This window comes from Ambystoma mexicanum, chromosome 1p (assembly GCF_040938575.1).
Source record: "Ambystoma mexicanum isolate Mex_15411 chromosome 1p, UKY_AmexF1_1, whole genome shotgun sequence".
Classification (NCBI taxonomy): Eukaryota; Metazoa; Chordata; class Amphibia; order Caudata; family Ambystomatidae; genus Ambystoma; species Ambystoma mexicanum.
In genome coordinates this window covers 1,020,854,382-1,020,869,417 of record NC_090921.1, presented here as the reverse complement: position 1 = coordinate 1,020,869,417, position 15,036 = coordinate 1,020,854,382, and the positions used below count along the sequence as shown (strand labels likewise).

The 15,036-nt window shown below is 44.5% G+C and overlaps 1 protein-coding gene across 3 annotated transcripts in view; it reads right to left on the bottom strand.

Moving 5' to 3' along the window:
- Positions 1–15,036, bottom strand: part of EDC4 (enhancer of mRNA decapping 4) — a 2,544,921-nt gene that overhangs the window by 1,661,002 nt on the left and 868,883 nt on the right. For all 3 annotated transcript variants that reach the window (XM_069603831.1, XM_069603839.1, XM_069603847.1), the window contains exon 12: positions 5,577–5,757. In XM_069603831.1, coding sequence (XP_069459932.1) covers positions 5,577–5,757 — 181 coding nt within the window. The remainder of the gene's footprint in view (positions 1–5,576; positions 5,758–15,036) is intronic.

Genomic DNA, 15,036 nt, shown 5'->3' with positions numbered 1-15,036 from the left:
TTATGTTCTTTTTAACAAAATAGAAAACCATACTAATGCAATTACTGTGTTTCAGGGAGTTACTGAAGCATCATCTTCAATAATATCATCAATGGAAGTCTATGAGGAGCCCGAGGTATGGATCTTGACAGTTCCATCTAACTAGATCAACAATGCGTGAATAATTGTCGTTTGAATGTTCTACACAAAGCGTTCATTCGTGTTTTGCTATTGAGATGTACGTGGGTATTGGTCCCCAAGTACATTTTGTGTTTTCAATATTATTATACATACTAATGAAAGTTCTATGTTTCAGGGAGTCGATGGAGCGTCAGTGCGTGATGGATGTGCTTATCATGAAAATATAGTCGTTGCAGCGCAAGAGGAAGTGGAGACATGCACACACGAGTCGGAGCAACAGCGTCCTGATGTTGAAGTTCGAGGCAAGAAAGTTTCAAAGAAAAGAAAGCAAAGGAAGGTTAGTGTCCTGGTCACTATATTATGTTGTTTTTCACTGTTAATAGTTCAATACTGTAAGTTGTGTTTAAACTGAACATCCCTTTTCCAATCTGTCCTCTAGTTGCGAGTGGGTGTACGAACTAGATCTACACAGACAGTGAAGCGAACGAGAGATGTTGCTCGTCAAACCTTTTGGCAGGGACTTGAGACTGGAGATGCATCGTGCCAATGGGAAGAATATGAAGTGATTGACAACGGAGCTATACCACATCCAGCCATTGACAGTGAATGTCCTCCTGGTAGTTCGGATGCAGTCGGAGATCAGTTCACAGAATCCACACCCGCAAAAACTAAGACCGCGAGAAAGTTGAAGAAATTGTCTTATTCACCCATCGCCGGAGAAGGAACAGATGTTGCAATGGAAGAGAATGAAGTGGACTACAATGAAATACCATCAATATCACTGAACATAGCGGAAGACGATATCAGAGATTCTACCTTTCATGTGAGTGACATGTCCTCAACGTTACAGGCCGAACCAGCTGGGATGCAGAGTGACAGTATAAGGAAAGAGGCCAAATTCATTGTATTCGATAGTTGTTTGATTGATATTATTATTCGGTTGAAATGTGGGCATTCGGTAGGTGGGGAAGTATGTGGGGAGCCATTGATTAATGTGACTCGTGCAATTCGAGGCACTAACCTTAAAATACATGCCACATGTACAAAATATCATCCTTTCTCATGGTCTGCACAACCCATGCTGGGGCAACTGCCAGCAGGCAATCTACTTTGTGCAGCGGCTGCACTTTTTAGTGGTTCAAGTTTTAAAAAATTAGAGTCTTCCTTTCAGTTTGTGGGAATCCATTTCATTGCGAAAACTCAGTTCTACAAATACCAAACCGATTATCTATTTCCAGCCATTAGCGAAGCTTGGAGAATGGAAAAAATGTCTATTGATAGTACATTCGCGGGCAAACGGTTCAGGCTAGCCAGTGATGGACAGTGCGACAGCCCAGGATTTTCAGCCAAGTACTGCACCTACCACTTTCAGGACATGGAAAGTAAGAAAATTGTGAGTTCGGTGGCCGTGCAGGTGTCACAAAGTACATCCTCAGTGGCCATGGAGAAAGTTGGCTTTGTAGCATCATTGCAAGAACTACAATCGCGGGGAATGGTGATCGACCTGATAGCCATGGACAGACAGAGTACAAAAATATAAATCACCAATTTGACGTTTGGCATCTTGCAAAAACAATCAAAAAAATGTCTGCTGCAGGTAAAAAAAAAGAAATGCAAGGTATTTCACAGTGGTCCAAGTCAATCAGCAACCATCTTTGGTGGAGCTCAAAAACATGTGGAGGGTCGTTGGAAATTCTACTGGAAAAATGGCGGTCAGTAATGTTACACTGTACCAACGTTCACCGTTGGAACACAAACCAACATTTCCACAATTGTGAACATGGCCATTTGTCCACAGAGGAGGCACGGAAGAAGAAGTGGTTGATTCCTTCATCACCCACTCACAAAGCCATTGAAAAGATTGTATTTGATAAAACTATAACAAGAGATTTGAGGGGACTCACGGAATTCTGCCACACAGGAGATTTGGAGGTGTTCCACAATATGTGCCTAAAGTACAGGCCAAAACGATTCCATTTTGGCATGGAGGGCATGATAAATCGGACTCTTCTAGCGGTCTTGGCACATAACCATAATGTTGGCCGTCAACAAAGTAGGACGACCGGAACTTTAGGGACGCTTCGCTACAATAAGGCCTTCACTAAAAGAAGTAAACAATGGGTGATCAAACAAGTGTTTGAGGATATGCAATATGAGTTTGAGAGACTTATTGTTGACGTCCTAGATAGGCACATAAATGGAGTTGTGAACGAACCTGTGCAGGGGACAACTGCATTGCCACCCAACATTGCCTCTGTTCCATGTCCACCTAAAGAAGAGCTCATTGAGAAATACACATCACGGTTTAAATTATTGTAATTTGATTGTCTGTTCTCTCGAGTCTCCTCATGTCGCAGGCCCATTGAATATGTGTATCTATGTAATGTGTAAATAAAAGTGATTGCTCAGTGTACATGCAATGTGTCTATCCAACCTTGTTCATCTGCGCATTAAATTAAACCAAACAGTATTATGAATCATTTTTCAAAAAATATAGAATGTCTCCGTATTTATGGTTCTCTGGGGCTGCAAAGCACGCAGACAAAATGCAAAGATGGAGTATAATTTCAAGTCCTGTGAGATGGCCTTACACTGAATGTAGCTAACTAGGAATGTGCGCTCGTTCAAAGTGAAGGTCAGCTGCTTTGATTTTTTGCTCGGGTGCCGGAATGGCCCACGACTCAGTATAAGGTTGTATTGTTATTTGACCTTGACAGGCCGGGACCATCCCGAAAGACTTCTTTTTGGGGGTGTGGGGCAATAACGTAAGAAACGATAATGAAGCCATTTCATGTTCGTTCATTAGAAGAAATAACGTCGGCATAGAAGGAGTGGTATTTCGGGGCTGCCCTACGCACAGACACAATGGAAAATGCAAATATAATGTAAGTAACTCTTTAGATTAGTTTATACCGCAATTTAATTACTATATAGTAGCTTTAAAGACGGGTTAAGTTGTACTTGTTCGTTCTATGTGGCATATTGTTTTGTACCGCCACTATCTTGAGGAGAACCATCTCCTTTTACGCAAGCACCTCAAAACCTTCCTCTTTGCTTCTGCTTTCTCTCTCCCTCTCCCCTGCTACAACTGGTCCACTGTCTGCGACCTCGGTCCTGGGCCCTTCCACTCTCCACCTGCACTGCCTCCCTGTCAACCCCTGCACTGGGGGACTGTCTCAGTATCCTACAGCCCCCCCTTGATGTATAATACCCAGTTGCACTGTCCTAGCTATGAAATAATTTCCCGACCTAATATATAAAATGAATAATTTTAATAAAGATCTGATGGTGAGACTAATTTCATGTTTTATGTTTTTCAAACAGGTACATCATGCATTACTGCATGTGTCACGAGTACCAGACACCGGCGGATGGTTTTTTTAACCGCCAGATGCTTCTCCGCGTGAACAACGTTACCACCCTGACCATTTTATGGGACGATCGCCAAGTACAAGTATGCCCTTACGCGGTACTAACGGCTAGATGCAACATACAGACCGTTGTGGTGGCCTAGTGCCTCGTTGTTGGAACAGCCATGCGATTATCAGTGCGACCGAAGAGCTTATTTTATCGTAAACCAACACCCTGTGTACTGCACACGAACATCGCTTGCCTCAAGATGAACTATTTTGGATCGAGAGCAAAGAAAAATGCAAATCGCAGAATATTCTCTAAACATTTGATGTCGAATAAATGTACTTTGCCAAATGTACAATCTTGCCGTTTGCTTTTAAACCACAGTTTCATATTCCGAATTGTGGCGCTGTATTGTGAGATGATCTAAGACCCTGTGTACAGCAAAGGAACATCGCGTGCCTCAAAACGAACTTTTTGGAACGTGAGCAAATAAAAATGAAAATCGCTGAATATTCTCAAAACATTTGATGTCAAATAAATGTACTTTACCAAATTTACAATCTTGAAGTTTAATTTAAAAGTACAGTTTCATATTCCCGATTGTGGCGCGCTGTGTTGTGTGAGCTCATCTGTGTTGATTTCTGGGTTCTGTGTGGAGTCGCGTAGAAGACGCCTGGGCGCGTTTGCCTACGCAGCTCAGTCACGTCACGGATAGAGGCGGGGAATATGAATGTTTTGATAAAGTCTGTTTCAGGGGCGGGGGATTTGATTTAGTGCCGCAAAAGCAGGTGAGCCATGGCGATGCGGCAAGTGATAGGATTATCAGAAAATGGCGGCTGATTTCGAGTGCGTTAATGGACGAAAAGTCGGGTATGGTCCATAGGAAAGTTTTCTACGATCTACCGATTTATGCTTAAAAACACATGGCCGAACCGTAGGGACAATAAAAAAAAAGTCCCGGAACTATCCTTTAAGGTGATAAGTGCAATGGTGTCCTTACAAGGTGATCCCCAGCAAGCGACTATCCATCTAAAATAAAAATCTGTAGGACTTTACATGCTGTATTAGTAGCACTGCCTGGGGACTGTTAACAGAATCCTGCTGCTGCCGCAGCGTGCCTGCTTTTATAGGAGCCAAGTTGACTACTAATGAAGGCATGGCAGGGATTCCCAGGGCTTTTACTTGGCTTCTCTAATGTTCTACTGCTAAACATGCTTCGAAATATTCCGTTTTTTCATCGTAGAGTTAAAGATTTACATTGCAGCAAATTATTCATAATATGGATTTGGTGCAATTTGCAGACCTGAGAAATTCATGACCAATCTCAGCAAGATACAGTAAAGCACATCTGCATCTTGCAACTGCATGGCATCACTCTAGCACTAAAGGCAGCATTCCAAGAGGTAAACGGGATCTAAAGAAACCATAGACTTATGCTTTTCATCAACATATGGGGTGCTACCAACTTGAAAGACCTAGACTCGCTAGAAGTAGGTTTTTGCTAGATAAAGCACACAAGAGAATTGAAACTCCGAGTACTAGCCTAGCAGGTAAAGCTCATCAGGATGCAAAATACCTAAAGAGGCTACTTTCAGTACCCCAGGAGAGGAATTTTGGCCAGGAAGTAAATATTGGTTTGCACAGCAGAAACACCACTTCTACAGGTGAACAACTTTTCATTCAAAGTAAGAAGAGTATTGTTTAGGCAGTTTTGGGAGCAGATGTTTCTGGAGAAATTTGCACTGACAACACTTACATAGTAACTCTTGTTGGCTGCTGGGTAAAAAGGATGCAGCAATAAAGCATGATTCAAGGCAATGCGATGCATGAGGTGTTAGGATGACTGGGAAACATTTCACCTAAAGCAAAAAAACAGTGGGCACGTTCCTCCCAGATTCCTCTCAAATGCAAACAATGTTGCTGTGCCTTCAAATATGGAACCTCTGTTTGACAATAACAAAAAAAAAAACAAGGTGTCCAATTATTAGGAGAGAGACTTATTAATGCATTCTTCATGAGCTATCCTATTGATTTGTTCTTCAAGGTTGAAGGAACTATGTTTGCGGGCAGTATAAGACTAACAACAAATTGTCTGTTACCTGTGTTCAGAGTGTCACCCTCCTCGTCTGCTGGTAGAACTTCAGTATGCCTAAGTCGGCAGCGGCTTACATCCTGGATGCCAAAGCTCAACACCGGGTGAGTCAGGAGGAACTCAGAGATGGATGTGAATGCAGCTTGACCCTCATCTTGATTCTGCAGCAGTTCCATCACATACAGCACCTGGAAAAAAAGGATAGGAGTTGTGGTTAGTCTTCAAAAGCTATGGTGAGACTGATGCTCAGAGTTGAAAACCTCAATGTTACGGAAAAAGATTTCCACCTAGTTATGAAACTGCAAACATCAGGCTGTAGCAGTATTCCTGATGTATGTCCAGTGCATTTAGACAATGTGTTTTTGCCTTGTGTGTGCCCTAAAAGGATGCATTTGTTTCCCATTTAACCTAATCTTTGTTTCCAGTTGTCTCAAAAAACAAGCATTGTCTAGGGGGCTTTAGAGGGCATAACCAGAATGAATCCAAAGATCTAATCACTAGTGACAAAGCAAGAGGTCTTCGTAAAACCAGTGAGTCGAACAATACAAAAGAAAATAAAGTGACAGAAAGAAAACACTCCAGTCCCACACTTACACTGCATCATACATTAAGAAAAAAAGAAAAAGGTGATTTAACAGCATCTTGATACGCAGAGTTCTCAATCAATGACAGACTGTTCTTTGCACTTCTCGATAGACTCAATATTCTCTCACAATAAAAAACAGAGATCAAAAGTATCCAAGCATGAAATTAATCCATAATTCCTGTTGGACGGGAATTCCATTTTGGGGCCTGTTCCTATTTAGGGGGACTTATACACTTTTTGCTTCTTTGTTGTCTAGGGTAATTGTAACACCCAGCATTGGTTTTGGAACATAGGCTAATGGCGGCAGTAATTTAGTTTTCATGTCACCTGGGATGCAGCCGGATTAACCAATTTAGCAACCCACTGTACCTTTTTGGTAGCCATTGGGTTACCAATATATCTTTAGTCCTGCTCCTGGCCATTTAGTTTTTCGGCCATTCCTATGTGTAGGAAAACCAAGAGGCAGGCCTAAAATGGCAGCTATGCAAACAAGATCTTACCAATGCACCCTCTATTGTAGTTTGGACTGGTTTAGACCAATCCTTAGATCTGGATAGGCAAATACACACTGTGTGAGTGAATGGGAGGGAGAGCTTTGCACAACTCTCTAGTAAGGACTATGTAACTATCCATCCTGAAGGTAGAACAATGTTTCAACCAAAAGCAAAGACCCGATTCTCAAATTGTAGCTCTAACAGAGCAGTCAGCCTCAATCAAAAGAGGGAAGAAGGCAGGCAGTGGAGAACAGGTTTTCCAAATATTCACCCCCAAAGAACATACTAGACTGAAAAATATAAAAATATTAAAATGACACACATAGAATATCACAGTTGAGCATAGTGTAGATATAAAAAAGATAATGGTCACTTACGACCAAACCCACTCCTGACCCTAAAATGTAAGCCCCATTCTGGTGGTGTCGGTGGGAAGAGAGCCTTAGATAATGGAAACAAACATTATATTAAGCACCCAAAGCAGTGCCACACAGAAATTATTAGTCATAAGATTCCTCTTACACTCTAGTACCAAGCAATATGAATAATAAATATGCATGGTAAATGTTAGGGAAGATTTCTCTTTTGGTAACGGACCCTCCATATTTCTATGAACCCCCAAACTTTTGGCTTTTGTTTTTTAACCGGACCTGACTTTTTAGAGGAAGTGAAGCCTTCAGCTTTACTCCCCTGGCCTTTTGTTCATTTTGTTATGGGGAAACGGATGAGTGCTTCAGATTATCAGTAGTGGGAAACTGTTTCCCTTTTGTCATTTTACCTTTTAGGTAAAGTTTTAACATTGCACACCGCATGTTACAATTCAGTGCAGTGGGGATGCTTTTGTATCACCTGTGACAAATCTGAAGATCTCATCCCTGGGTTTACAAATGAAAGGCTTACTCCCATAGCAAAGTCAAAAAAGAGTCTGAATCTCCCCATAAGGAGCCAGGATATACCCTATGGTGATATGTATTATCAGGTGAAGGCCATCAAATGAAACAAAACCACTGCGACGAAGAAGACATTTAGGCAGGGAAAAGGAGTAAAAACAGCCCTTTCTGCAGGTTGGTCCCCTTTCTATGACTAATGATGGAATTGGTCATAAAAGAGAAGGACAACCACTAAGGAGGAGTAGAGAAAGTATTGGCAACAATACCAGTTGGAGTGGATGTGGTAGCAGTAAACCACAGTGAAGGCGAAGCTCTTAAAGAGAACGGAGAGCGGTGGGAGAGCAGTACAACCGGCTGGTGGCCAAGAGAGGAAAACATGTGTGGGGTAAGCCAGACGCAGTCTCTAGCAGAGCCAGATCATCAGCCCGAAAGCTGGAGAAACACAGCGACACGAGGTAAGCCCAGGCGTAAAGACAGTGGAGCCACACTGGCAAAATCTTCCAAGGACGCCCCGTCATTTTGGCTTACAGCCTACAAAGCCCCAGCAGGAATGAAAGGGTAAGGACCCAAGAGGCAAGAGCGGGGAGGGCTCCGCCGGGTGCTGCTGGCTTTCGACTGGTAAAGCGCAGCAAAGTCAGACTAACCGAGTAATCATTTGGAATATGGAACCGCTGTGGGCGCGTGCAAGCTGCATTCCCCGGTGAACCCTGCAGCAGTCTCATGGCCTGAAGCGAGACCGACAGCAGAACGCAGTAGACATTTGGGATTATCCGAGGACAGCTTCTCCAACCACAGGGAGGGCTTGGGGGGGTGTCGGATATCTACAGGACGAGAACACCTCACGACCTGCAGGTTCCAGGAAGCTCGAGGGTCTCCCACAAGCTTGGAGAAGGAGCTCGGAGAACTGGAGCTTTTGCTGCTGGGGTCAAGGGTGCCCAACTGAGGAGAGAGAAATAGCTTGCAATCCATTTCATGGACATGTGACAAACTCATCCGGTAAGGTGCCGAATAGGGGGAGGAGAAGGGAAGCTGGTATAAATATTCGGAAAGAGTGAAACTACACCAACTTACCAAAATATCATGAAATCAGATAGTCGTTAAAAACAAGTATGCATGCATTATAATAATATACAAATTTGCATTGTCCAAGTGTGATGGAAAAAGTTTAGGACAAAAATTGAGAGTGAAAGTAATAAACATGTACAATGTGGGTATCAACAATTGGCAATACTGGGTAGGAGGAAGAAACCAAGTCCGCCAGACAGTAGGGAAAACCCCCTGGCACTTCTTTATGGAAAAGAATAGCAATTGCAACAATTTAACAGACAAGGAGATTAAGTCCAAAGGAGGGGAAAACTCTGGATATAGTATTGGGCAAAAGAACACCAATTAAGAGTGCTTAGGCATTATTGCCGAGGGGAAAGATCATGGAAGGGTATTGTCTCCCTGACATAGTAGGCTCCAAAAACTGTGACAACTGGGAAAAGCCAGGGAAGGGGGTTGTCCCCTTGGCATATAAAATCCACTTCCAAGATAGTGAGTGCAAGAACTATCAGAATGCTGCAGGAAAGCAGTTAAGTACTGTTCACTTTCCCTGATGGGAGTTTTTGTAATATATTAAGTGTGAGGGTCAGAATAGGTTTTGACACAGGACATGACATTTATTTTGGACATCTGACAAAGATAGGTCCATTAGTTAATTTTGCTGAGGCAGGGAAACCCCTCAGAGTTAGAGCAAGTGAGGCGTTTTCCCTCCCCTATTTAAATAAAAGCACTGTGAAACAAACCAATACAGGTGCAGGGTGGTTCAGAGGAAACGTGTGTTTCCTGCACATCTGACAAACTGGAGCAGGCGGCAGGCCAAAGGCAATACCGGCTCTCTGTCCGCACCAAGAAGAGAGCCCTCATCCAAGCCTGCGTCTCTGCGGCATCCAACATCTCGACCAAACTCTTTAAAATCTGCAAGGAGCTGGCCAATCCTGCTGCAGTCTCTACCTCTCCTGTCCCCTCCGAGGCCCTCTGCGCGGCTCTGGCTTCTCATTTCATCTCAAACATAGGACATCCTGTCCTCTTTCTTCCTCTCATCCAGCCCTTCTGTGGCCACCTCTCAACCCTCCTTCTGTGCCTTTCCCCTGTTCTCACCAGACAAGGTTTCAAGACAAGTCTGATCTATGAAAGTCTTGTCAAAACAGCTTCTTCCCTGTTCCTCTAAATCCATCAAGAACCACATCGACACCCTTGCTCTGGCTGACTTCTGCAACCACTCCTTCGCCACTGGTGTCTTTACTTCCGCCCCCCTGAAGCACTCCCTTCTGCACCCTCTTAAGAAACCTTCAGGCGTCCCCCCCCCCCACCTGCCCTGCTAAAACCATATCTCCATCACTCCTTTCCTGGGCAAACTCCTGAAAAAGCTGGCCCTCTCCCAGCTTAATCTTCACAATGAAATGGTTGGTTGTCTCCATGACCATCATCCTGGCTTCAGAGCTGCCAGAAGCATGGAAAACTTCTCTCCTGAACATCTGTGAAGACCTGCTTTCCAACCTTGATTCCAATACCCTCTGTCCTCATCTTACTTTATCTCTCTTCTGCCTTCCTGCTCAACCGTCTCTGTGATAATTTGGCTATCAGTGATCAAGCCCTAGCTTGGCTGACCTCTTTTCTCCCCGATCATCCCTCCCAGGTTCAACTTGGGTCCTTCCTCTCCTCTATCTCTACCTGTGGTGTTCCCCAGGGGTCTAACCTCTCTCCCTGGCTGTTCAACCAATACTTGGCACTTCTTGCCCACCGCATTGCAGCTCTCTGCCCCAACTTTCAGTGCTATGCAGATGACACGCGGCTCAACTTCAGGCTCCCTTCCGCCCTCTTCTCCTTTTCTCATCTCTGTCTGCTATCCAGGAGTGGTGTGCCGCCAACAATCTCTGCCTTAATGCCAGTAGGGCAGATTCTCATCGGCACACCTGCTCCCTCCTTTCCTGTCAATCTCTGGCCGGCCTCTCTTGGCCCTCTTCCTTTTCCCTCCTGTGAGGTTTAAAAACCTCAGTCTCATCTTGGAGTCCACTCTCTCCTCCTCTTGTCACATCTCTGACATCTCTAAGAATTCACACTACCAGCTGCACCTCCTCAGAGGTATTCTTCCTTTCCTTCCCCCGGAAGCTCACTGTCTCCGGAGCTCTAGTTCTCTCTAGGCTGGACTACTGCAACAGCCTCTTTCTAAATCTGCCTGCTTCTATTGTCTGCCCTCTGCAGCTCATCCAGAACAGAGAGACTTGTCCTTGGCCTCAAGCTCAGGGATCTTATCTCTCCAGGAGTGAAATCCATGCACTGGCTCCCAGTAGCTGCGAGGATTAAGTTCAAAACCATCTGCATTGTCCACAAGGCCTTCTGGGGCCTCAATACCTCCAACTTTCTCTTCCTAAATATCTTCCCTCTCGAGCTCTTCACTCATCCACCTCCAACTCACTCAGGGTCAGTCGCTTCTCCAAGGAACGAGTTAGTGGTAGATATCTTTCTTCGGCTGGGTCCTCCCTCTGGAACAGCCTCCCTAAATCCCTGAAACTTGAGGAGAACCATCTCCGGTTCCGGAAGAACCTCAAGACCTTCCTCTTTGCTTCCGCTTTCTCTCCTCCTCTCCTCTGCTGAACTCCTAACTGAAGCGGCACTGGTCACCTGGCTACCCTCTGATCTCGGGCCCAGTTACCCTCCCCCGCCAGTTACACACCTGCACTGCCTTCCTGACAATGCTTGCACTTGGGGGTTGTTTCTGTATCCCTAAAGTCCCCACCAGCTCTCGACACTGGATGTCTGCACTTACCCCTGCACTTGCCAATAGCTGACCGCACGTTTACCTATTGCTTTATTATTTTATTTATTCTTTACTGTTTATCCTATGTATTGCACTGCCCCCGATACTTATCCTTTTCCCCCCTCCCCTGCACTTGTGCGATCTCAATGTCACCTGGCCTAGTGTGATCGTTTGTCTTCGTCTTCCCTTTGTCCCCCCTCCCATGCCGCGTCGCACCTTGAAACACTTGTGTATAGGCGCGTTATAAATGCCATATCATATCATACTGTGTCCTCGCCTAACTCCGTGGCCCTCACACACTATTCTTTTACACTTGGGAATTTTGGTTATTTTTTTATATGCCTAAAGAGAAGCTGGAGCAGCAATCACACTTACCATTTTTGCATTATTTCTAGAGTGCACGTTCGCATTTACCGCATATGGCTACAAAATGTGTCAAGTGCCCTTAAACAGCTGCGTCACGAGATTTTCACTTGTCCTTTGGCCATATTGGTTTGTGGCCTTCTTCCTGCCTTGCCAAGTCAGGAAATCCCATATAAGGTCATGGACTTGCCCGGGAAAGCTGCTGCTTTCACGGACTAGTGATGTTTTTGTGTGTGCTTGAGCCAGGAAGGGGTGGGACTCTCTGGTCCCATTCCACATCCATGGCGCCTGAAAGTCTAGGTGTGCAGCATAAGTGAAACCCACAGTGGTCCCTGATTGGACCACTGCTGGCTGTTTGAATGGTGCAGATCCTTACCATTGGTGGGCCTGGGCTTGCTTCTAGCCAGGATTTCGGATAAGAAGAGGACTCCTGCAGTAATGTCTTCAGATCAGTGTTGGAGCCAAGCATACTGTGCAGAAGATCAGCAGAATGAAGATCGATATATGACTCCTGAAGAGACCCAGCATTCCCTTCCTGCATTTGGCCCGGAGAAGCTGTGCTGGATTACCTTATCTGCAAAGACATGGAGCGGTGCTTCAAACCTTGGACTGGTGGGACCAACCAGTCTCGACATGTTAGAGGATCCAGTCGTCCTGATCCTTCGGATGTGTCCCTGGACCACCCGGTGGACTGACCAGCTTTCCAATGGGCTACCTCGCTACAACCGTTGCTTTGGTAGTCACTAGGCTTTTGGTGTAAAGGGATCCTGCTCTGAAAGTTCTTCAACTGCGACTGTAAAGACGCCTGCTGTTGCCCGTGTGCCCATTGCTGAAACTGGCCTTTGCCCGTCTGGTGAAGTGTCCTGAAGAGGTCTGCATCATGCCTTTCTTAGCAAAGGATTGTACACTCTGCTCCTGGAACCGAGCAGAAGAATCCTTGAGGCCCCCTCCCCCAGCTCATGGGCATCTCACTTGAACCAACTGCAGGAAATCCTACCTCCAGCGGCCCAGAGCCGACCCATCTAGTCATCTAGGAAAATCAATGAGCAGGATAAGTAATCACAATGCATGTCTCTGCCTGTTCCAATTAAAATTAACTTAGGTTATTCCATTCCATCGCTTTTTGATTGTCACGTCTAAAAGCTGTACCTGAAAGATAGGAACATAATTTTACCTACCAGTAACTTTGTTGAACATCTCTATGTAACATTTCACCAACAAAATACTCTTATTACATCAGACCCTTTTCCTAAGAAGATTTGGGACTTTTGGGCACAAGGCCCCACTCAACATAGATAATGCACTTATAAAGTTAGGGTATATTTCTTGCGACTTGATCCTATTCTTCTTACCTCCTTTTTGTTAAGTTATTGAATCCATTCCTAAGAACCTAAAGAGGAATCTATACATGTTTTACAATGGAGTGTTGCGTAATATCACCTGCTTCTTTCATTTCCTAGTGTGTGTTTTGGGCCAAGAATAAATACACTATTTTTGTACATCCATGTCTAAATTGAATTATTGTGTGCCTATGTGGACTCATTGAGAATCCCTGACCCCACCAACATTCACCAGAGAATAGTCTGGACTGCTCTCCACACTTACCTTGATTGTGTTTTGGCTAAAGTCGCAGAGTAACCCTGTTCACCATAACTAAGGTGGCCTCCTAAAATCTGTCCACCATTCTAGAAATCCATCTCAATAGTACACAATTGTATAGATCCTGGATGGAGGAAAGAGGATTAAACAATATTTAAAAAAGGATACCAACAGTAAAGATACATCTAGTATCATTCTACCTAGCCATAAAGTTGGCAAGTCAGCTCAGTGGGTTGGGCGTTTGCTGCTGCGATCGGTTTGCGTTAAGGAGATTTCTCATTTTTATGCCATATCACCTATACCTGCGAAACAGACAGCACTTTTTGCTGGAGTTCTGGAATCTTTTCTTGTTTTCCTGAATGAGGAGAGTCTTTTTACCCTCCTTCATTTTATTTGCTCCGACCATTGGAACACTGTTAATAGTATTTTTACTTTGATTTATAGAGTCATGCTTTCTTCGATACTTTTTAAAGGCATCAGTGTTTCACTTTTGCAGCACACAGCAGCCTTTGTGCAGTGTTGCTGGGAGCCCTCTTCTGAGCGCTCCTTTTTTATATTTTTTTATTTTCCTTAAGAACTACTATTCGCAAGGTTAGGATACTTTTGATCCATCTTCGCTTTTGTTTTTGATAGATAAGCACCCACCACCCTATCTGGAGTGCAGAGATGTTTCCTAGTATCCCATTTTTCTCTGCTCCTGTAACATTTCTGTTACAGTGACAAGCATACAGTTATGGCTTGTGGCGGTGGACGTGTTCTACCGACTTTGGTTCAATATTTGCTTGTAAGCTTTCTTCACAGCTGCGGCTATGCACCTAAGGGTCACCATTGATCCAAAATAGTTGCTTGTTTCTTTTATCGCCATTTCTTGTATAGTTGTCCTTTCTTGGTCCTTCCCTCGTCCTGGGTGGGGGCGGTCCTGGTTTGAGTTTGGTCTTCGGCGGGAACCCTTTGAATAGCCTGCCAAGACTCCAGTGTGTCTGTGAGGACAGGAAGCATGGGAGAATCCCAAAACACCACTATGCCTTGTCTTCTAGTATGCCTGAAAGGAACCAGCTCCCACTGGGAGGGTGGCAGTCCCGATTGGACAGCGACCTGACCCTTTTTTTAAATGAACAGAGTTTGCAGAGGAGTGTGAAATCCTAATCAAAGATGAGGATCCTGAGGTAGAGGACAAGTTGACCACTGGAACAAAATATCCAAACAAGACGACAACCAGAGACGCATGCAGCCCCTTCGAGCAGCTGTGAAGAGACCACTCCTGTCCTGACCCCGTTTTCAAATCAGCTGGGTCCACTGCTGGGGCACCATGAAAGAAATCAGCTGCACCTTCTTTACAACTCTTGGGTACTGTGGGACTCGTGGTAGTACATACCTCAAGCCATTCTGTCGCTCCTTTGCTGCTGGAGTGCTGATTTCGGTGCTTGGGTGTTCGCCCATACCATTTCATCCAAGCCTAACGCTTGTGTTCTCATAGGGAGCCTTTCCCAAGGTCCCTGAAACCTTTTTTACCCAGCAAAGCATTTTACTAACTTGTAATAGAAGAATCATCTGGAACTTTGCCTTTTCTGCTGCTGTGCCTTATCTTCTTTACCTTCAATCTGAAATTGGTAGTGATAGACTGCTACAGCCTTAAGTATAGTATTGAACTGCTACTGTTGGTGTTGGATAACCCTTTTTATTCCTACAACAGAACATTTTCTGAGTTGCTATAACAAGTGATTTTACTTACC